Source organism: Rattus norvegicus, chromosome 6, assembly GCF_036323735.1.
Source record: "Rattus norvegicus strain BN/NHsdMcwi chromosome 6, GRCr8, whole genome shotgun sequence".
NCBI classification, from domain to species: domain Eukaryota; kingdom Metazoa; phylum Chordata; class Mammalia; order Rodentia; family Muridae; genus Rattus; species Rattus norvegicus.
In genome coordinates this window covers 96361628-96383915 of record NC_086024.1, presented here as the reverse complement: position 1 = coordinate 96383915, position 22288 = coordinate 96361628, and the positions used below count along the sequence as shown (strand labels likewise).

Genomic DNA, 22288 nt, shown 5'->3' with positions numbered 1-22288 from the left:
CGTAGCCCCGCCCCTCCATGCATTCTCGAGGCCTCGCCTTTTTTTTTTCAATATATAATCTTTTAATGTCCCCATAGAGCCCAAATTGTACTTGTGATTAGGATCTTGTTTCTGGAACTAGGAAACTGAGGTCTCACTCGTCGGGCTGCTGCACAGTTCCCTTCTCAGAAACATAGATGCCATCCAAAAACTTCCAGATATCCTTGTTTTTAACTGTTGTGGCTTGCTGAATCAGAGCCGCTGAATTTGAAACAAGTTCAATATCATTTCCTTCAAGGATTAACTCATCCTTCTGGGCTTGAGAGACAGAACAAGCAACACCTGTCCTCATCTGAAGCCTCCGGATCTATTTTTCACCTAAGAAATTTCGGATTTCAACCAAAGACCCATTCTCCTGGGTCGTTGATAGGGAAGTGAGCATACACAGACCTCATCTTGTAACGGAAGCCTAGTGTTACACCCTTGATCATGTTCTGAACATGACTGCAGATGGTTCTGACAGTGGCCAGTTCCTTTCTGTTACCCCACCATTTGTCAACATGGAGCCTTTTCTTTTTCTTTCCACGAAGACTCAGCTCTACGTTGATGTGATTGAAGTCCCTCCTCAGAGTTCCCCTGGGGCCCTTCGCAATGACTGTGCGCCCCTTCAGAGTGATGTCGACATTTTCTGGAGTGTCGACAGTCTGATTGCTGAGAATGGTCTTCATTCTCGCAGTAGAAGGGGCAAAGAGGGAGGCCTCGCCTTTACCCTGCTTTGAAATCTCCGAGAGCCGCCCCTAGTTTTCTAGGCCCTGCCCCCGACACTTGACTAGTCTTCGAGACCCCGCCCCCGCCGAGCTGTCTAGCTTCCTAGCCCCGCCCCCTCCGGGTGTTCAAGCCTCTGGAGACACGCCCCCATTCCGGAGGTGGGGGGACAGGGGAGGACTAGTTTTCTAAGCCCTGCCCACCCTCCTTGTCTTGTCTCGGAGGCCCGCCCGGGCTGTGTGTCTAGCTCACACAGCTAGCTGGGGCGCACACACACTAAGATTCCAGGCGCTTGTCACTGGGTAGTCTCTACTCGCCGGCTTGATCCTGAGATTGCCCTCGGCTCTACGCCTTCTCCCGTGGGATTTGGCGCTCCCCCCCGCCCCCAACTCGGAGAGAGCACCACCGTGCAGTGCAACAGTTGGAGTGGACGCAGACAATGGAAGCGGCGCTTGCAGTGAGCCGGCTGCCCCCGCACGACCCGAGGACGCCGGCACTGTCGGTGGTGGACATGCACACAGGCGGCGAGCCTTTGCGCATCGTGCACGCCGGGTGTCCGGAGGTGGCAGGGCCCACGTTGCTGGCCAAGCGGCGCTACATGCGTCAACACCTCGACTACGTACGGCGGCGGCTCGTGTTCGAGCCCCGCGGCCACCGGGACATGTACGGGGCCATCCTAGTACCCAGTGAGCTGCCCGACGCGCACCTAGGCGTCCTGTTCCTGCACAACGAAGGTTACAGCTCCATGTGCGGCCACGCGGTGCTGGCGCTGGGCCGCTTCGCGCTCGACTTCGGACTGGTGCCTGCTCCCCCAGAAGGCACCCGGGAGGCCCAGGTCAACATCCACTGCCCGTGCGGGCTGGTGACCGCCTTCGTGGAGTGTGAAGGTGGCCGTAGTTGCGGCCCTGTGCGCTTCCACAGCGTCCCAGCCTTTGTCCTGGCCTCAGGTAAAGGGTGAGACCCTCTAGGCCCCGTTGAGACACAATCCAGGAGTCTAACCACTGCTCTGTGCTGAATATACCTGCTCAACTAACCCACCCTGCCTGCCCTTGCAATTAATAAAAAGGTAATTCCAAATTACTGCAAACACTCTTCAGCAGTTTAATGGGTGCAATTCTGTTATCCCGTTGAGAGGATCGATCCATACATGCAAGGCCTGCGGGAACTTAAAGAGTGGAGTGGGGAAGAATTCTGTGCTTCCTTTAAGATTCTGTTTCCTTGTTTGTCAGGCTTTCGTAGACACTTCACGGTAGACTGAAGTTAAGGAGCAAAGGACAGTGTGTGTACCAGAGCTAGAGTATATCCTAGAAAGTGCTTGGTAAGCACATTACTCCTAATAAGTTACTGAATGTGACCTCTCTTCTCCTCAGCTGTTAAGTAAGTGCCTTCCCTCTGCTGGGAGAGGGATGTCAATTTCAGGCCAGCCAGGGCTACACAGTGAGCCGCCCCCCCTGGCTTTGGTGAGGAACTAAATGACTCTGAGGGAACTGCATTTGTAGGCAAAGCTATTGCTGTCCTTTTGAGAAACAAAGTCACTGGCTAGATACACAAGTTCACACCCCCTCCAAGCCATGCAGCCTCAGGCAAAATCCCAAATCCCTTTGAATCTGTACCTTAGGGCTTTGTTGTTATAGTTCTTGTTGTTTTTGTTTTTATTTTTGTTTTTGTGTTCTGGAGCTGAGGACCGAACCCAGGGCCTTGTCTACTGCTGTACCTTCATTTTACCTCAGAGGTTTTTGTGGTTAGTCATGAGGGTATGAAACATTCTTAAAATTTTATTTTTTAAGTTAATAGGTGTTGATCACTTTTATTGTTTTGAGACAGGGTGTCATTGTGTAGCCCTGGCTGGAATGGAACCCTGGAATTTCTATGTTGACTAGGGTGACCCTCTGCCCACCTGCCTCTGCTTCTTGAGTGCTGGTAGAATTTTTTAAATATCTGAAAAAAAATTTGTCAAGAAACAGAGACTTCAAGATATGTAGGATTTTTCCCTGGAGATACAGAACCATGAACAGGGTCTCTGGGTTCTGTAGTATAGATCCTTTGCTGTCTGGCCAAACAGGGAATCTGCATAATGAGAACATTTACAAAGAGGAGCTTCCGTCCCTCTCCGGAATCACCTGGCAGCTGCTGTTTATCTCTCATCCCAGGTGTCCCAGTAGCAAGTGTCCAGCATGCAACTTGCAGGACCCATTTGCCCAGGATAGCTATTAATGTGACCTCCATAAAATATTCACTTACTTAAAACATTGCGTAATCATTTTTTATTGTCTCTGGGTTTCAGGGTATCCAGCAAGAAACTTGCCACCGTGGCAGGTCAGACACACTTGCTGGTTTGAGCTTTGTCCATGTAGATGTTTAATGTTCGCCTGGAAGTAAACGGGGGATCCAGTTTAGCCAGTCCAAGAATAACGTTACCACTGCTTTTCTCCCAAGTCTTCAAGCTGTGCAAAGCATTCTTAGAAACTGGTCTTGATCCTCCCTCCCTGAATAATTAGACTCTCGTTCAGCCTGGGCATAAATGACAGTGCAGCAGAACAGGCTTAGGACAGCCTCAGTAGAGGAAACACCCGTGATGAGGAATGCCTTGGAGGAATTTGATGCCCTGTGAGTGTATGGATATCATGTCTAAGTTGACACTTGGGGAAATTATTTATGATTTAATAATAATATTAATAACAATATTATTGTTATTGGTTTTTCAAGACTAGCCATTTAACTAGCTGGCTACTTAGTTTCTCAGAAGCAACTCAAGCAGCAGATTGAAGGGAGTCCACTTTGTGAGACCCTACAATTGGTGGCAGCAGCAACTGCCTATTAGTCTCAGGTTCATAACAAAGCAGAGTAGCCAGAACTTTCGATACCACACTTTCCCACAGCATTCCTGTGTGGCTGCACAAGAGTTAGTCGACTTGAATGGTCCCACTGAGGCATGAGGAAAAGGAAATCCTACATCCTCTTCTTGGAAGCACATAAAAGCCGGGGGATGGTACTGAAGAGAGTTGATCTGCCCCTTCGCATCTCAGTGGCCTTGTGTGAGAAAGTCACCACCTGAGAAATGAAGGTGTCACCAGTGCTCATCTGGGAGGGTTACAGAGCTCACTGTAACCCCCCCCCCACACACACACACACACACACACGCACACAATGAATTACCTTTATACTGTTCACTGTACCCTCGGGGGTCTACTACAATAGACTGTAAATGATAGTGATCGAATCAGTAGCCACATCAGTGACATTTGGAGACTGTGAAGACTGGCAATTGTGGTTATCTGGTCCTCTTGAGAATGCCATCCTGATCGGAAATTAAAATTTGACTTTCATATTGGCATTCACCACGCATACTAAACTATACCTGGTGCTTTCTTTGTGCTACTGCATGGGGTTCTCAAAGCAACACTTGAAGGGAACATAGCAATTCCATTTTCTGTGCCGGACTGAGAAGCAGAACCGGAATCCAAACCCAAGCCCAGAAGACTGTCTTCCTCTCAACAGTTTCGCAATTCACAAAGATATATTTTGATGTTCTGGAAAACTCATATATCCAAACTCATCCATAGATTTGAAATTTTATCCTTCTGTCTAACTGAACTTATAAAGGTTCTTTTACTTATCCATCCTATAACTCTTTAATCTTCCACATGGTATAGACTCTTCAGGTAGGTATGCCTGAAGACTTATGTGAAGGGAATCAATTTAAAATCCCAGTGATAAGCTTACACAGCCCAAAGGAAAGACTTTCGGGTTTGGATTGAGTTCTAAATACAGGTTACATATTTCAGGGGAGCAGGCTGAGACTTCACTGTCAGCTGCTTCTCAGTTTGACTCCAAGGTCTATCACTTACTTGTTTGGTAGGGATTTCAGAAGAATGGGAGTATCTTAGTTAATAGTGCCTGTCTCTTGGTGCTGAGGTAATTAAGGAGCGAGTGTAAACAATGTGTCTGGCACATAGGATGTACTAGTGGTTGAGTCTCTTCATTTCCAATGTCCCCAAATACATGATTTAAAAAAAATGGCAACCAGGCCTTGTGCAAATCTGTAAGCTCAGTGCTAGTGGAGTGGACATGTACTACTATATGCAGATTTTTTAAAAAATCAATAAAAATATGTTTGGCATTATAACTGAAGATAACCAGTTTGTAAATCTCATTCAAGTCCTCATAGACGCCTTCCCCATTAGTATGTATTCCTTTGTAGTGTTCACAGGAGAATGTCCCAGTAGTTAACAGATGTATGTATCTAATGGAGGAGAAATGAAACATCCGGATACATTCTAGCTTACCCCCAGTCAACTTAAATGGGAAAATGGCCTAGCTCTCATTTACCTGACACTTTGCTTCATTCCTTTTCATTGTGAAGTTTCTCCTTTAGAGTAAACATAATTAAAACAATGTGATTTTTTTTTCTAACACACATTCCTACATATGCCTCTTTCAGACCTCACAGTGGATGTTCCTGGCCATGGAAAGGTGGTGGTGGACATTGCGTACGGTGGGGCGTTTTATGCATTTGTTAGTGCAGAAAAATTAGGACTCGATGTGTGTTCTGCAAAGACAAGGGATCTTGTGAATGCAGCAAGCGCATTGACAGGAGCGGTGAAAGCACAGGTCAGTCCCAGTGCTACCCTGATGACCAATGTCTCCCTCTGTGGCTTGGACAAATACAAATGATCACATCCATTAAGGAAATTAGGCACAGACGCACTTAAATATTTATTCATGCTAATAGTGTACTCCCTAAAGGGCTCCAGCATGACACTTGTGAATTCTAACTTTGACACGGAGAGCATTTGTAACTTCATCTCCCTGTGTCTTCGGTTTTCCTGCTTTGTAAAATAAAGTCAATTTAGGTGATAAGTGACTCCTTTCTTTTCATTCTAGCACAATCCTGCCAATGTACTTTGAATCAGGACTCAGAGGTAAAACATTACAGAGTTTGAATGTTTTGTTACATGATTTTATAGTCATAAAGATAGCATGATTTTATTTAATATGTTTATATTGATCATTATTATCGGCTCACTTGACAAGGCTTTAGTTCAACAAGACTTAGAACTTAAGTGGAAAAATGAAAATATGTAACATTAGGCTGAAGAGATAGCTAAGGGGTTTAAAGTATTGGCTGCTTTTGCAATAAACCCGGGTTCATTTACAGCACCCACATGGCAGCTCATAACCATCTGATTCCCTCTTCTGGCTTCTTGGGTACCTGTTTGAAATTAACATTTTTCTGTGGCTATCATTTTACCAATATACAGAATTATTTTATTGCAAATTTTAATTAATTTGCATACGTTTTCTGTTCTATCAGACAGCTAATGGTTTAAAAATACAAAATAATTCCATTTCATTTTAATAAAATCAAAAAATCCTCATTTTTTTCTTCCATCATTTTCTTAATAAAAGGAGTAATTTTGACCTTTCCATTAAAGCTTGAACTGCTCAGGCTGGTCATAATGACAATGGGCAGACTCAGAAAATGCAGAGTCCTTGTACTTTGAGAAATTAAAGTTCCATCATCAAAGTATTGGGCAGAGGAATTGCTTTGTCATTTGTTGGCCAGGCCATCTACATTGTCGATGCAGATCTAGGGAATGACCTTTTGTAGAGCAAAGTCCAAAGTTAATGTTCTCTAAGTTCAGCCATACTCCTTTAGCATATATTTAACAAGAAAGTCTTGCATATGTCAGACACTAAGCTAGATGCAGGAGACCCAAAGGAAGGACAAACACGCGTATCCAGGATCTTGACCTAGTGGAAGGAGCTAGCATGCCATGCTCAGTGCTACAGTGGAAGACAGCATAGGACTTCAGGCAATGAAAACTGGTTTGCGGGTCTCTTTAACTTGGTTTGACAAACTGGACTTTAGGAACCCAGGTCTGTTTAAATGGCATGTGATAAATGTATGATGATTGTGGTCATCTCAGACATCGTTATCAGATACAATGATTACATCAATCTCAGACATTACTATCAGATTCCACAGAAATCCAGGAAAAGCTCAACTAACATACTTACCTGGACTGGGAGTTCTTTTGGGCCTGGATATTCTTTCCCACTGACTGTCCTGTGCTGTGTGTCTCTGTGTGCAGTCAGTCAGTGCTTTGCAAGAAACCACTACTTGTTTTTTATTTTGTCTTTTTTTTTTTCCTTCTTGGTCCAGTTTTTTCTTACTTGCCAGTAGCCTCTGAATCCTTTTCACTTTCCTTTTAAAAAGTTTTCCTCTGCTGGGTTTCCCCACATTCTCCCCTTCCCTGTGATGGTCTTAGCTCAGGCACTGTCAGCCTAGGAATTCCTCATCCTGAACTCAGAGTTTTGCAGAGAATCCATGCTGGGCATGCATAGAAATTAGGACTGCACATTAGGTCAAGGTTAGATTCAGAGCAGTTTCCTCTGCAGGAGCTCAGCATGAGGATCATAATTGCCAATAAAACTTTACCAAGAGAACGACATAATATCAAGCAGTTACTTGCAAACCTCCTCAACAAGGTAATTTCAAAAAAAAAAAAAAAGATACGCATTGAGAAGATTATGTCTAAGAGTCTGCTGTCGACATTCTTAAGATGAATTTGAATCAAAACCTTTTACGTGTGGTTGTTTTATTTGCAGTTTAAAATAAGCCATCCTGAGAGTGAAGACCTTGGCTTTCTGTATGGAACTATCTTAACGGACGGAAAAGATGTTTATAGCGAGGAGCCCACCACCAACATCTGCGTGTTTGCAGATGAGCAGGTATTAAGACTGTAACTGTTAGGCTCAAACATGCAACTAATAGGCAACGCTCACACGTCTGTAATTCCTGATTCTCAAACAGGTCGACAGAAGCCCCACCGGGTCCGGAGTGACAGCCAGAATTGCTCTGCAGTATCATAAGGGGCTTCTGCAGCTGAACCAGACCAGAGCCTTCAAAAGCAGTGCAACCGGCTCGGTGTTCACGGGCTGCGCTGTGAGGGTGAGTGTAACTGACGCCTTATACGTAAATGTCTTCTCAGACAGGAAAGGCAGGAGCTAGGTGCTGGATTCACTTCTTCACTGAACTCTCAGATGAGCAATTGGAAGACCTGTAAAAACTTGTGTTCAACCGGAACATCAATTCTTAAAATGTAGTGTTGCACCTCTGGGTTGACCCACTGTGCTTTCCATGGGTCAGAAATATGTTCATGATAAAACTAAGACATGGTTTGCTTTCCGCTCACGCTCTCAGAAGTATTCCCCCTACATGATGAGCGATATCCCAACCAAGAGAATGATTGAATGCAGAAGCAGGTGAGAATCCAGCTGTTTCTATTGAGACAGACAAGAGAGGCTCGCAGGAATGTAAAACAGGTCCGAATTTATGTCAGGTCTGAATTGAACCTCTTCCAGGACCTCTTGAATGAGACTCACAGAGGCAGTGATCGATGCAAAGGCAAGTGGAGTTTAATTCCAACATGTCAGGGTCCTCCCACCTCAAGAGGAGACGATCCTGAGCAGACTCTGACAGGGAATTATATACCTTGCAAACAACTGGGGCAGAATTCAAAAAATTGGTAACTAGGCAGGGTATTATTGATGGGGCAAAGTGACCTCCAAGTTGACTTCCCAGGGGGGATAGTTGGGAGTCAAGGGGAGGTCGGTTGGGAGTTACAGGTGGCTTTGTTTGACAGTTTAGCTTGCAGTTGCTCAGGGAACTGAACTAACTCTACTCCTACTGGAAGGGAGGGGTCTTTCTGTGCTCAGAGGTTTGTGGTGGAATTCTCCCACTGGCCTCAGATTGACCCCAACTCTAGCTCTTTCAAAACAATGCTACTTTCCTAATTTATAACTCTTTGCCATACAGCTATCTTTATTTATAAAAAGTATGTATACATCACTGTGTAATTGGTTTTGTTTTCAACTAAAAATATTTTAAAAAGTCTTAATTCCCAATAAGTACTGGGAGATAAAGATCATGCATAAAGAAGAACTTCTAGAGGGCCTCAGATGTAAGGGAATCCTGAGACTAAAAGATTTGAGATTTACTACATTAGCCTTTGGAACCCCTATGGAATTTGACTTGTTGTGTGGCTTTATACAGTATTATACTTCATACAGTACTATGTAAAAGGTGTGGGTTGTAAAAAGTAGAATTTTTGTAATTAAATCAAATTGCAAATGTACTAACAATGAATCTGCTCGGTAGTAAATGAGTTAGAGAAGCTACCTTAGTGAATGAATATACGGATAAAGAGTCCTTTAACATGGGGAGCAACCCACAACACTGGAGTTGCTTTTAAACTTTTTTTTCTGAATACTGAGATACCTTTAACCTAAGGATCCACACATCACACATTGATTGTATAATACATAAGCCATCTATGTTGCATGTAATGTGAACCACAATGTCTTCAGAATCTGGGTTTAAATAGTAACCTACAGCATTTATTGGGAACTTTTTTGTATGGTGGCTCCCAAGCTAAGAACTTTATGCATGCTATTTCATTTAAACCTTACATGGATCTAGGAGATTATCACAGGCATGGCAACAGGAAGTTAAGAACTCAGGAGGCAGAGAGCACACTAGGAGTGGTGTGAGTCTTTTGAAACCTCAAAGCCCACCCCCGGTGACATATTCATTCAAACCACCACAGGAGTAGTGCCCTTGCTCAGCAAACACAAGGCCCTGGGTCCAGCCTACACTGCAAGAATGATAGATAGGGGAACTACTGTGTCTTGATTTAGTATTTGACATTTTACTTTTACTTTCAATTATTCTTATTTTAAAAAATTAGAAAAATCAAAGACCACAGGTAGGATTTTGTACTAACTACTTTTTAATAATACCCACTGGAAGGTTTTATTCTAGCTTATAGCTCAAGGGAATATCTTCCATAAGGCTCAGGCACAGTTAGCCTGGGACAACACAGCAGTACACTGGGAAGGCCTTGTGGCAGGAAGCCATCTATCAAGGAAGCTCAGTGAACAGGAAGCGAGCTAGGCTATACACCCTTAAGGCCACCCCCAGTGACCTATTTCCTTTAGTGGCTCTCTACATCCTAAAGGTTCCAGGGTCCCCAAAGAGCACCACCAACTAGGAGCCAAGTATTGAAATATTTACATTAACCCCTGGGGAACATTTAGTACTCAGAACACAGCAAATCGTCAATGATTATCTTACACCTGCCAGTTCCTCTCCGCACTGCACTCCTTCGCTAGAAAGGCCCCCTGCTTTCCCAGATCTCAGATGGTGCCTTCCCATGCTCATCCCCTGCGCTCCCAATTAGGTGATCCCAGACTTGGTCCTCAGCTTCCTTTTAGTCTTTTTCCAATTAGATGCCATTGAACTATTTTGTCTACTTCCTGGACTTCGGTTCTTGACCATCTGCTGAGATAAGTCTCAAACCTTCATCCTTGACCCGTCCATTCACTATTCTGTACCTCTGTCCAGTCTAACCGTCAAATGGTTCACTATACTCATCTTTATGTGGCTGTATCTAAGTATCTTAAATTGTACCTATTAATAACTCCTCCCCCTCCTTCCTTCCCCCCTCCCCTCTGTCTCATGTGTTCTCTTAGTTACTTTTCTGTTGCTGTGATAAGATACCATGACCAAGGCAACCTATAAAGGAAAGCTATCTATTTGGGACTAATAGATCCAGAGGGCTAGAGTCCATGACTGTCGTGTTTGGGGGCATTGCAACAAGCAAGCAGGCATGGCTCTGAGCAGTAGCTGAGGCTTACATCTTGGTCCAAAAGCAGGAAGCAGAGAGAACTGAAAATGAAGTAGGCTTTTGAAACCTCAAAAGCCTTCCCTAGCGACACATCTCCAACAAGGCCATACCTCCTAATCCTTCCCAAACATTTCCACCAACCGATGACCAAGCACTCAAACGTATGAGCCCACAGTGCCGTTCTCATTCAAAACACCACACTCTCTTTTCCTTCACTTGTGTTAATAGCATAAATAATGCACTTCCAAGCTAGAAACTACAGTCAAATTTTTCATATTCAGTTTCCTGTCTGTCTGCATTGTCAGGCTATCAATTCTACCTCCAAATTATTATCTCTCCTCCCCACTAAATACTGTCTTATGACTCCAGGTATCAGTTAAGAAGTTTTTTTTTTCTTTTTTAAGACAGAATGTCGCTGTGTAGCCTAAAGTTCCCTCTTAGCAGGTTTCCAAGCTTCTAGTCCCTCTCCCATCTGCCCCCTTTTCCAGGTACATTAACTAAAACAAACATCTGACTTTGTCACTCACTTTAAAACCTTCCTGTGCCTGAAGATTGACATGTAGACTTCTCCAGTTTTAAGACCGAAAAGGCAAGGCGCCGGCCAACTGGAAGAGTTTCTTAGCATGCTTTTTGTCTTCTTTTTCAGGAAGCAAAGTGTGGAGATTTCAAAGCCGTCATAGTGGAAGTTGCAGGACAAGCCCATTACACGGGGACAGCAAACCTGACAGTGGAAGACGATGACCCACTAAGGGATGGCTTTCTTCTCAAGTGACTTTTTTTTTTCATAAGTTTTAAAGGTTTCCCTTAGAAAGTAATAACCTTTAGCTGATGCCCTCTCTGTTATGTGCAAACCAGTATCCAGTTACACCTATAGGCTAAATTTTGTACTTTCTAAAACAGTACACTGTTTTAAATATAAGGTATCCTACTTCCTATTTGCCAACTTTTTGAGCATAAATGTCACTGATGGGGCAAACAGAGTGCTAAGAATTCAGAAACTTTTTAATCATTAGTATATGTGGCAAAATTAAAACCCATTTACTTAATCTATGCTATGGAAATGATAATTCTTGTACATTTTCTCGAATGACAGTTTCACCCATAGAACGCACAATAGTAAATGTTGTAAGTTTATTTTAATGTTCCAGTGTGAATAAAATAAAGCCAGCCACAGGCCTCGTGCTCATGGAGGCGAGTTATAATGTTCTCAACACGTGGCATAAATAGTCTTGGAAGGATCAGAAGGACTCAGCTTTGACAGACACCGTTAGAGCTGCAGCTGGGCTGTTGGCTTTGCTGCAGAACCCTCATCGTCTACACCAACTGCTACCCAAGTGCCACAGAGTCACCAAGCAACGCTGCAGAGACCATGGTAAGCAGATTTTTTGCTGTCTCTTTAGATGGCGCCATTTGGTTTGGGGGTGGTAGTTTGCTTGTGTTTTCGGTTGACCGTTTTGCCCTTGGTTTGTTCACTGGTTCTAAGAACTGATTCTGCAGCCTCATGCCACATTACCGAAATACAAGGGTAAAAAAAAATCTATAAACCTTGCAGTGAAATTCATCTTATGCCCTATCAGCTGACTTTGAGTGGTGCATTAATCTTCACTGACAGGGCTCTGAGAAGGAAAGTCTAGAAGATCATAGGTAAAGAAGGTAGACGAGGTGGGCTCAGGGAGTGTTGCACAAGCCATGTCTTGCGCCAAGCAAGTTTACCACGAAGCGCACCGTCCTGTGTGCTATTTGTAGGGGAAATGGGATAGAGCCAGCGGAAAGCCATCATCCAATGGTATAGAGCCAGCAGAAAGCCATCATCCAATGGGACAGAGCCAACAGAAAGCCATCATCCAATGGGACACATCCCACAGAAAGCCATCATCCAATGGGACAGAGCCAGCAGGAAGCTACCAAGCTGTGCTACACAAAAGCAGCACAGGATACACCAGGGCATCACAGTCTAAGTACACAGCGTCCCTGATGCTGCTAACCCTAGAGCCTTCAGTGGGAAAAGCTAAGTCTCCAGATCGGAAACTTTTAACTCCTTCCAGGCCCTGGGACTGGGGCCAGACTGGACTTTGCCAAGTTTGTCCCTGGGCAGGAGCACAGACTAGGTTCCTATCATCTTTTCACGGCGGGGCTCCTGGGAAAGCCTTGGATCTGCCTGGCTCTCAACAATCACCTGCTTGCTAGATTTTGTAAACAAAGAAATATCACTACCGCCATTCTTGCCAGTTAATACTTACCTTTGAGCCTATTTTTTAAAAACAAAACAAAAACAGTGCTTGAAAGCCAGGTGTGGGGACATATGCCTATAATCCCAGCACTTGGGAGACGGAGACAAGAATATTGTAAAGTTTGAGGTCAGACGATATATATATATTAAGGCCCGATCTTTTTTTTTTTTTTTTTTTTTTTTGGTTCTTTTTTTCGGAGCTGGGGACCGAACCCAGGGCCTTGCGCTTCCTAGGTAAGCGCTCTACCACTGAGCTAAATCCCCAGCCCCAAGGCCCGATCTTTTAATAATAAAATGGATCATTGTCTGCCATCCTAAACTGAAACATTAACTGTGGTGCCTTCGGAAAACTCAGTATATCTTCTGTAAGGTATGTAATGTACTTCAGTTCTGAGCACACTAGATATTTAATTAATCCATGCTAAGTGGTGGTCTCTCCCAGCAAGCCTTTATTGACCCATTGGGGGCGGGTGTCTAAAACTCCATTACCTAACCTAAAGAAAAACATAAAAGTAATTTTTTTTAAATTTTTCCCATTATCTCCAATTACTTGTGGTTTGTGTCATGACTTACCTCAAAGGAAAAAAGGGGCACTCTTATTAACTCAGTGTGACTAAATTTCCATAGATTAGGGGATATGCTCTATTTAAAGAAATACAAGTAGAATCGCTGTTTTCTCTTAATCATGTGTCGCATTAATAAGACCAAACGCATCCACATCCTTTACCTGGAAACAGCACACTGCTGTTGGTATCCCATGGCTACCAAGGATGCAGAACTTTTTTTTTTCTTTTTTTCAGAGCTGGGGACCGAACCCAGAGCCTTGCGCTTGCTAGGCAAGCGCTCTACCACTGAGCTAAATCCCCAACCGGATGCAGAACTTTTATCTGTGACAGTTAGGAATCCTCAATTCTTGGTAGTAATAAAGAACAGGTGGCTTTTGGTTGTTTTCCTTCTTGTTTTAGAATTGTCTACAGATAGTGTACATTCTCCATTAACTGCCTCAGGGTAGAGCCTCACATGTAGGAGGCCATGGCTTCATCCCATGTATAGGTGTGGTAAGGACACGCATGTTGAATCACTCTTGGCTTGTAGTATAGTCAACCAGAGGCTGTGTGACTCCAACGAAGTATAATGCTCAACACCCGACATTCTAATCTATCCTGTCCTTTGCTCTGCCTTGGAGTCAGAAAGACTATGGAGACCAATGCCACCTCCTCTGGCGTTCAAATGGGAGCAATGTTGATTCTGCTTCTGGATACTGCTCCCTGCAACCCAGTCCATCTCAAGCCTTACCATATCAACAGAATGGAGCATCCCAACCTCCTTCCCGTCAGTGGCACCCCCTGAGTGCTTAAAGGTATCCATCTAAAGAAGATAAAAGAAGCAGTCTTGTCTGTGTTTTAGCGTGCTTCCACCCCAACGCTTACCCTTGGGATTCAAGCTTCTAGATACGCTTTCCTCTGAATCCAACCACTGGTTTCTGTGTCATTACTCTCTGGAAACTGCTCGACCTGTCAGATAGAACGGTTACCACAGAGTTCATCACGCCCATGGTGGACTGTGCTGGCTCCTTGTACTCAGGTGTGGTTCCTGGGAGAGCAGCTTTCCTAACTCTTTGGTGCCTGACTCAGTGAGGCTCCCTGGACTATTGGGTTGATACTCATCCTCCAACTGAATATGATACTTTTGTGTAAGCCACGGTCCACACCCACTTCTCGTTCCAAATCTAAATTCCTTAAGAACTGGGCCACCCTTCAGCCCTCATACTTCTATGTAGCTGTTCACCTAAGGTCTTAAAATGCAGATTTGGCTTGATTGGGCTTGAGTTGGACTGTTTCTAATACTCTGGGGTGTCTGGAGGGAGACTCCCCTTAGGTTTAGGGGCTTAGGTTTGACAAGTGAGTGGACCCTTACTGAGAAACTTCTCCTCACCCTAAAATACTCAGAAAGGCTGCCTTTTAGGTAAAGGGTGGAGCTGGCCTCCACAAGCAAGGGTCAAACTGAGATGAGACCAGAAGGTTTACCATTGTGCCTTACTAACTAGATCACCTACCTGCCTTGCTTTGCCCCTTTAATGACTCCTTGACTTTAGCTACCTCTGACATTCTATACACCACTCTCTTCTTTTTCATTCACTGCCCTGTCCCCAAGTTACCCCATTCATACTTATGGAAACAGTATAGGGTTAGAATAGAGAGTCTCTGAAGGGGAATAAGGATGTTCAGAGGGGTAGAGAACTAGATTCCAACAGGAAAAAGATAAACTGGCAGAGAAGACACTGGTGCAGACAAGGAAAGAAGTGAACCGGGATGGTGTGAGGTCCCTCTTGCTTGTTTGAACCATGTCCCTGACTGTGGGCCTTGTTTGGTAAAGGTCAACTGCTAGTTTCATTACACCTCCTCTCCTAGTTAAGGTTTTACTGCTGTGAACAGACACCATGACCAAGGCAACTCTTATAAGGACAACATTTAATTGGGGCTGGCTTACAAGTTCAGAGGTTTAGTCCATTTTCATCAAGGTGGGGTCATGGCAGCATCCAGGCAGGCATGGTGCAGGAGGAGCTGAGAGTTCTACACCTTCATCTGAAGGTCACTAGGAGAAGACTACTTCTAGGCAGCTAGGCTGAGGGTCTTAAAGCCAACACCCATAGTGACACAGTTCCTCCAACAAGACCACACCTCCAAACACTGCCATTCTCTGGCCAAGCGTATCCAAACCACCATGCCTCCATAACATCCAGTCTCCACAAAGTACAGCACACAAATGCTGTCCCATGAAAACTGTACACATTTCCCTTTTACAACCTCCCGCACCGCCTGCTTGTAGCCTAGAATTCAGACACTGTCAACTTCAGCATTAACCTCTTGCACTCATGTTTGCATTCACTGTATCTTGTCTTCCGTCTTCTCCTCTGATCCCTCCCTCCCCCAATAGTCCATGTGGTTTGGCTTAAAAAGTCTTTATTAAATACTCTAGCAACGGTTGGGGATTTAGCTCAGTGGTAGAGCGCTTGCCTAGCAAGCACAAGGCCCTGGGTTCGGTCCCCAGCTCTGAAAAAAAGAAAAAGAAAAAAAAATACTCTAGCAACTATCTTGATGGGATTTCATATTAGAATAAAACACCTCATCTCCTTGTAATGTATTTGTTTGACTAAGACTGACAAGGACCTTTATTTGCTATTTCCTAAAACTATGCTTGATCGTATTTTCTAAACAGCCTATAGGTTGTGTATCTTTGCATTGAAAAGGCTTGTCACCTGGGGTTGTCTTTGCCGGAAGGGGATGTGGGGATTTCTGGAAATATTTTTAGTTGTTGCAGCTGCTGCCATCCAATGGGATACAAAATGCTGCCAGTCATCCTCTGCCTGGAATAGCCCCTCCAACAAAGAATGCAGACATGACGATCTAGCCCAGACTGTGTAAGGCTCATTCTGAGAAATCCTTAAATGCACTTGTATTTACACTCTAAGTTCCTCGTAGCATGCACTGAAATAAACCCTGTAGCAGCAATATGGATTCCAAGACCCGCAAGGGTCCCAGTCATTCTTCAGGACTTTCTCGAGCTTGTGGGGGTATGAATGTCTCCTGGAGAGCCTGTTGGAGCTTAAGAGTCTGGACCTCCTCTCAACTATCAGATCAGTTCCCCAGCAGTCCTGCTGTTGCTGGCTCTGGCCCCAGACTTTGCAAACAGTCTTTAAAGAACACAGGTAACCAGAGGTTTAATCAAGCATTTCCTATTCAAGGCCATAGCCACAATCTGGAGATGCAACATTGCTGGGCAGCCAGCCCTTTCCTGGTCCTGTCTCTCCCCATCAGTATTCGCCAAAGTGCAGGTGACTGGCAGTGCCTTGGATGGCATGCATACTACATTCCAGAGACCGAATGGAAACTGAGGCAGAACCTATCCCCCTCCATCTCTCCCCATGCATTAACCAGTTACCATCCAGAGGTCCGGGCCCTTGAACAGTAGATGACATCTTCCCTCCTAGATCCGCATGGCAGTCAATGAGAACACCTGTTCAGAATCAGGCTTAAGCCGGGAGCCCAACCTCAGGAATGTTGAGCGTCAGCAAGAAGTCTACTGAAACAAATTTGTTACAGCAGTAGTTTTCAAAGTGCAGCCCTTAAATCACCATCATCACAATCAATATGAATTCTTGGTCCTTCACCCCAGAGCTACATTGTCTGAAACTGAGTTTGGAACCTAGTCGCTTGTAACACGACTGATTCTGTTGCCCACTCAAAATACAGAAGTATTGGAGCACCCCAGCCCACCCAGTCCAAGATCTCCAGAAGTAGGCTGTTTTCCTTTCCTACATGTGCACACCAGTGATGCCCACAGCAGCATCCCCTTCCCCACTCCCCTCAAAGGCCTTCCCTAGGGCATCTATGCTGGACAGAAAAGGAGAGGCACCTCTATTGAATCTGCCGATCGTTTGCAGGGTGGTCTGGCTTTCTCTAGCCTGTCAGGGTGCCAGAGGTGAACCATGCCATCCCTCAGACTAGCAGCCCCCTAGCTTGCTCACCTCCAGCAGGAAGAGGGGATGATGTAGGCCGGCTTTTCTGGGGTACCAGGCTAGCGTCCCGCCCCGCGCTCCTGCGTAAATAGGCGGTTCCCTCGGCAACGCCTGGAACCCACGTCAAGGTTCCACCAGTCCCGGGTGGTGACCGAGTCCCACCCACTCCCCGCGGCTGCTGTTCTGGTCAGCACAACCTTTCACCCTGCTGCGGGATGAGCAGAGCGGCGGCCTGCCCGGGAACCTATGGAGGAGCAGGCGCGGCCGCCGAGCCGCCCGGCTGCGAGTGCAACCTTGCCGGGTAGCGCACATCCCGGAGGGGCGGCTTCCACGGCCACCGCGGCCGCGCTGTCGTTCAGCTCCGTAGCCACCGTAACGCTGGGAAACCAGAGCGATGCGGGCAGGCCGGAGGCGGCTGGGTCTCGGGGACCGGCACCGCTGCTTTGGCACGGGGCAGCAGTGGCCGCCCAGGCGCTCGTGCTCCTGCTCATCTTCTTACTGTCTAGCCTGGGAAACTGCGCGGTGATGGGGGTGATCGTGAAGCACCGGCAGCTGCGCACGGTCACCAACGCCTTCATCCTATCGCTGTCCCTGTCGGACCTGCTCACTGCGCTGCTCTGCTTACCCGCCGCCTTCCTCGACCTGTTTGCGCCGCCGGGAGACTCGGGGCCCTGGCGCAGCTTCTGCGCCGCCAGCCGCTTCTTCAGTTCGTGTTTCGGCATCGTCTCCACGTTCAGCGTGGCGCTCATCTCGCTGGACCGCTACTGCGCCATCGTGCGGCCGCCGCGGGACAAGCTAGGCCGGCGGCGCGCGCTGCAGCTGCTGGCCGGAGCGTGGCTGGCTGCGCTCGGCTTCTCCCTGCCCTGGGAGCTGCTCCGGGCACCCCGGGAGCCCCCGACTCCGCAGAGCTTCCACCGCTGCCTTTACAGAACCTCCCCAGACCCTGCGCAGCTGGGCGCCGCTTACAGCGTGGGGCTGGTGGTGGCTTGCTACCTGCTGCCCTTCCTGCTGATGTGTTTCTGCCGCTACCACATCTGCAAGACTGTGCGCCTGTCGGACGTGCGTGTGCGGCCGATGACCACCTATGCGCGCGTGCTGCGCTTTTTCAGCGAGGTGCGCACGGCCACCACCGTGCTCATCATGATTGTCTTTGTCATCTGCTGCTGGGGCCCCTACTGCTTCCTGGTGTTGTTGGCTGCTACCCGGCAGGGTCAGACCACACAGGCTCCCTCGCTGCTCAATGTGGCAGCTGTTTGGCTGACCTGGGCCAATGGAGCTATCAACCCGGTCATATATGCCATCCGCAACCCTAACATTTCTATGTTCCTAGGTCGCAACCGCGAAGAGGGATATAGGACTAGAAACATGGATGTTTTTTTGCCTAGCCAAGGCCTAGGTTTTCAGGCCAGAAGTCGCAATCGCCTTCGAAATGGCTGTGCCAACAGGCTTGGGGCTTGCAGCAGGATGCCTTCTTCCAACCCCGCTAGTGGGTCAGGAGGGGAAGTGGTCATGTGGGCTCGAAAAAACCCAGTTGTGCTCTTCTTCCGAGAGGATCCACCAGACCCAGTTATGGCAGTCTACAAACAGCATAAATCTGAAACCAGGGACAGTAGCATCTAAGAAGGGTTGGGGTGGACCGCTTGTAATAGCAAATTTCCACTTGTCTCATTGAATGATGCGGGAATCCGGGGAGAATCGTTTATTTCATAAAGCCAAACATTTAAAGCTAAAAAGACAGAAGTGGGAGAGTTACCGCTTCATTCTCAAACATAAAAGACGTAAAAGGACATTCCCTTTTTTCAAAAGTGGCCAAAGGAATGTGAAATGCAAAAATTAAAATAATCTTAAACCACAAAACCAAGCATTGTAAGGTGTAAGTGCTAAAAAGCAACAAAAAATAAAATTCACAGTTTCTGAAGAGCTCATGTTACAGGAATCACACTGTGAGACAAAAATCACTGAACTGAACTTAACAGTTGTATTCAAATACTGTTTGCTTTGTTTTGTTTTGTTTTGTTGTTTGCTTGTTTTTAACGAACGAAGGCCCTTAGATCTGATTGAAGGCCCCTGTACTTTCACCAGCATTCGGCAAAACTTCAGATTCTAGAGCCTGCACGTCTGACCTGCTCTGGGTGCTTAGAGCAGAAACATCATTACAAAGACTGAGGCACTCTCCCTCCCAGAATTTTTGTGCAAGATTTTAAACTTAGAGTTTATTTTAAACCACTTCTGGATTTTTGTAAAGGTCGTTTGATACTAGATAGAACTCAGCGGCCCAAAGGGCAAAGTGAACATACTGCAGCTGTTTAAACAGAAGTCTAATCTTATACATAAAAACCAATGTTTCTTCTAAGACTATTTTAGCCCCCAAATTACCTGTCTTCTTCCTGTGCTGCCTGTGTTCTTCCTCTAACCTGTTCTTGTTTGATAGCTTGTAGGGATACCACTCCAAATGTTTTAATAATAATAATAATAATAATAATAATAATAATAATAATAACTTTCATACTAGAAAATCCTTCTCTATTGGGGTAACTTTTTTCATAGAGTCCAAACTGTAATTTGAAATCAAATTCTTTGAATATAGTGAGTGATGCTAAGTATGTATGTAGGCATATATGTTACACATACATATTATACATGTAGTACCGGTTTTCCTATTTAGCCTTTAACTGCCAAATGTGATTCCAAATGGAATTCTAAAAGTAGTTGGAAAAGTATGACCACGTTCTTGGAATAGCCACAGAGTATCCTAAGAGGACCTTCTATTTAGAAGGTAGAGTATGCTTTAGTAGCAGACCCCTGCTGTACAGGTATGCTTGTGTAGAATATTATAGTCATCATTAGAAAGAGAATTGATTTGGGGTTACAAGGCAGGATAAAAGTCTATTGGCACAAGGTTGGAGAGATACCTCAAGCCAACTGAAAATATTTTCAGAAACTTGCAAAAAAAATTTATACTAACTCAGAAGCACAATCTAAGCTTTGTACATGTGAAATTTCTCACACAGAATGTCACTTTGGACTTTCTTGCCTTCCTGATTCTGCTTCTTTTTCATCCAGTATTGCATAGCTTTAATAAGCACTTTAAAAAGTATGAAAATGCATCCGTTATGTGAAGGCTTTGCAGATCTAGCCTGCGTTGCGTAAAATGTAAAGCATTTAAGATATTCATTCTTACATAAATCTCTGTGTGACAGGTGAGTGTGCAACACTATTTTGTAATCACAGATGGAAATAGATGATTCCTGTCTTGACCAGCCAAGATGTTTTCATTTTTCTTATTTTCTGGAAGTTTGTAGGTTACCTGGATATGTTGTTGCTACAGTCAATGTAGCACAAAAGTGATAGGGGGGAAAATCTCTCTTTTCTAAAGCCTATTATCATAAGGTTACAGGCTTAATGCAACCAGATCTGGGATTTGAGGAGAAATCACAGTCTTGCCATTGTGAAATCTATAGCCCAGGGACTCTCACTTTGTAGAAAGATTATGCAGTTAGAGGAAGGAGGCAGTCCTGTTACAGAGTGGGGATCACCTACGGAGAACTGAGGGAAGGGATCAAACAGTAGGCATGATGTGGAATAAACCTGAGGGACGTAGAGGGGCAAAATCTAACAGATTGGAAGTCACAGGGCGATGATTTGAGGGGCTTTACAGAAGAAGGGGGATTGCCCTCTGCATTGTCAGGGAAAGGAAATGGTCATAAAAAGAGACCATTCTAGAAGCCATAGTGGTTTTCTGAATCATAGCTGGCAATAAAAGAGGGAGAACAAAAAGTCCCTAGTCAAGTTAATGAGCAGTGTGCATGTGCATGCTCATGAACTTGCACGTGTGTGTGTGTGTGTGTGTGTGTGTGTGTGTGTTCATTTTCCATTTTCTGCTGTATGGCTATTAAATGGTTGAAGTGGGAGTTGCCCTGCAATCTGTTTAGCTTTGTAGCCCCTCCCTTCTCTGTGTAAGGGTGAGAGGTTATGACACCATGCTCATCATCCTCATCCTCACAGATCACTTTGATTTTACTTTATCCAAGGGCAGTTTTCATGGTGCTGAAGCAACTAGCAGGTGGAAATCACAGAGGCTCCCTCCAGAAGACATTCAGCCTCAGTGAGGACCTTGTGCTTGTCCATAGTCAGGACTCCTTTATTGGAAGGAAAGGGAAGGGAGGGGAGGGGAGGGGAGGGGAGGGGAGGGGAGGGGAGGGGAGGGGAGGGGAGGGGAGGGGAGGGGAGGGGAGGGATAGCCTTTTCAGAAGAATGTCAAGGAAAGGAGATAAACCCAGAAGCAAAAGATACATTCACAAAGACTGATCACCAGTCTACCCCCTATAAATACTTAGATATTGAGGATGCAATGATTTTCCATAAAGCTAACAGTTAGCCTTCCTCATGCTTACCACCAGCATGAAATTATATAACTTAGTGGACAAAGAGTAAAGAAATTATGTTTTGTATTGTTTTTCTTCCATCTTTATTAAATTGGGTATTTCTTATTTACATTTCAAATGTTATTCCCTTTCCCGGTTTCCAGGCCAACATCCCCCTAACCCCTACCCCTCTTCTCTATGGGTGTTCCGCTCCCCATCCTCCCCCCATTACTGCCCTCCCCCCAACAATCCCGTTCACTGGGGGTTCAGTCTTGGCAGGACCCAGGACTTCCCCTTCCACTGGTGCTCTTACTAGGATATTCATTGCTACCTATGAGGTCAGAGTCCAGGGTCACTCCATGTATAGTCTTTAGGTAGTGGCTTAGTCCCTGGAAGCTCTGGTTGCTTGACATTGTTGTTCATAAGGGGTCTTGAGCCCCTTCAGTTCTTTTAGTCCTTTCTCTAAAACTTTCAACGGGGGTCCTATTCTCAGTTCAGTGGTTTGCTGCTGGCATTCGCCTCTGTATTTGCCATATTCTGGTTGTGTCTCTCAGGAGAGATCTACATCCGGCTCCTGTCGGTCTGCACTTCTTTGCTTCATCCATCTTGTCTAATTGGGTGGCTGTATATGTATGGGCCACATGTGGGGCAGGCTCTGAATGGCCATTTCTTGAGTCGCTGTTCTAAACTTTGCTTCCATATCCCCTCCTATGGATATTTTTTTTAACTTTGCTTCCAT

The 22288-nt window shown here is 45.4% G+C and overlaps 2 protein-coding genes and 1 pseudogene across 2 annotated transcripts; 2 read left to right on the top strand and 1 right to left on the bottom strand.

Annotated features, from left to right (window-relative positions):
- Positions 1 to 133: 133 nt before the first annotated feature.
- Positions 134 to 707, bottom strand: LOC108351253 (60S ribosomal protein L9 pseudogene; annotated as a pseudogene).
- A 169-nt stretch (positions 708 to 876) lies between these two features.
- Positions 877 to 11673, top strand: L3hypdh (trans-L-3-hydroxyproline dehydratase). The gene is made up of 5 exons (NM_001108031.1): positions 877 to 1691; positions 5186 to 5355; positions 7357 to 7479; positions 7562 to 7699; positions 11083 to 11673. The coding sequence occupies exons 1-5, from the start codon at positions 1184 to 1186 to the stop codon at positions 11206 to 11208; spliced, it is 1065 nt and encodes a 354-aa protein (NP_001101501.1). The 5' UTR covers positions 877 to 1183; the 3' UTR covers positions 11209 to 11673.
- A 5648-nt stretch (positions 11674 to 17321) lies between these two features.
- On the top strand, positions 17322 to 20450 carry Gpr135 (G protein-coupled receptor 135). Its single transcript, NM_181771.2, has one exon. It carries the CDS (start codon positions 17432 to 17434, stop codon positions 18803 to 18805), a length of 1374 nt encoding a protein of 457 aa, NP_861436.1. The 5' UTR covers positions 17322 to 17431; the 3' UTR covers positions 18806 to 20450.
- Positions 20451 to 22288: the final 1838 nt, after the last annotated feature.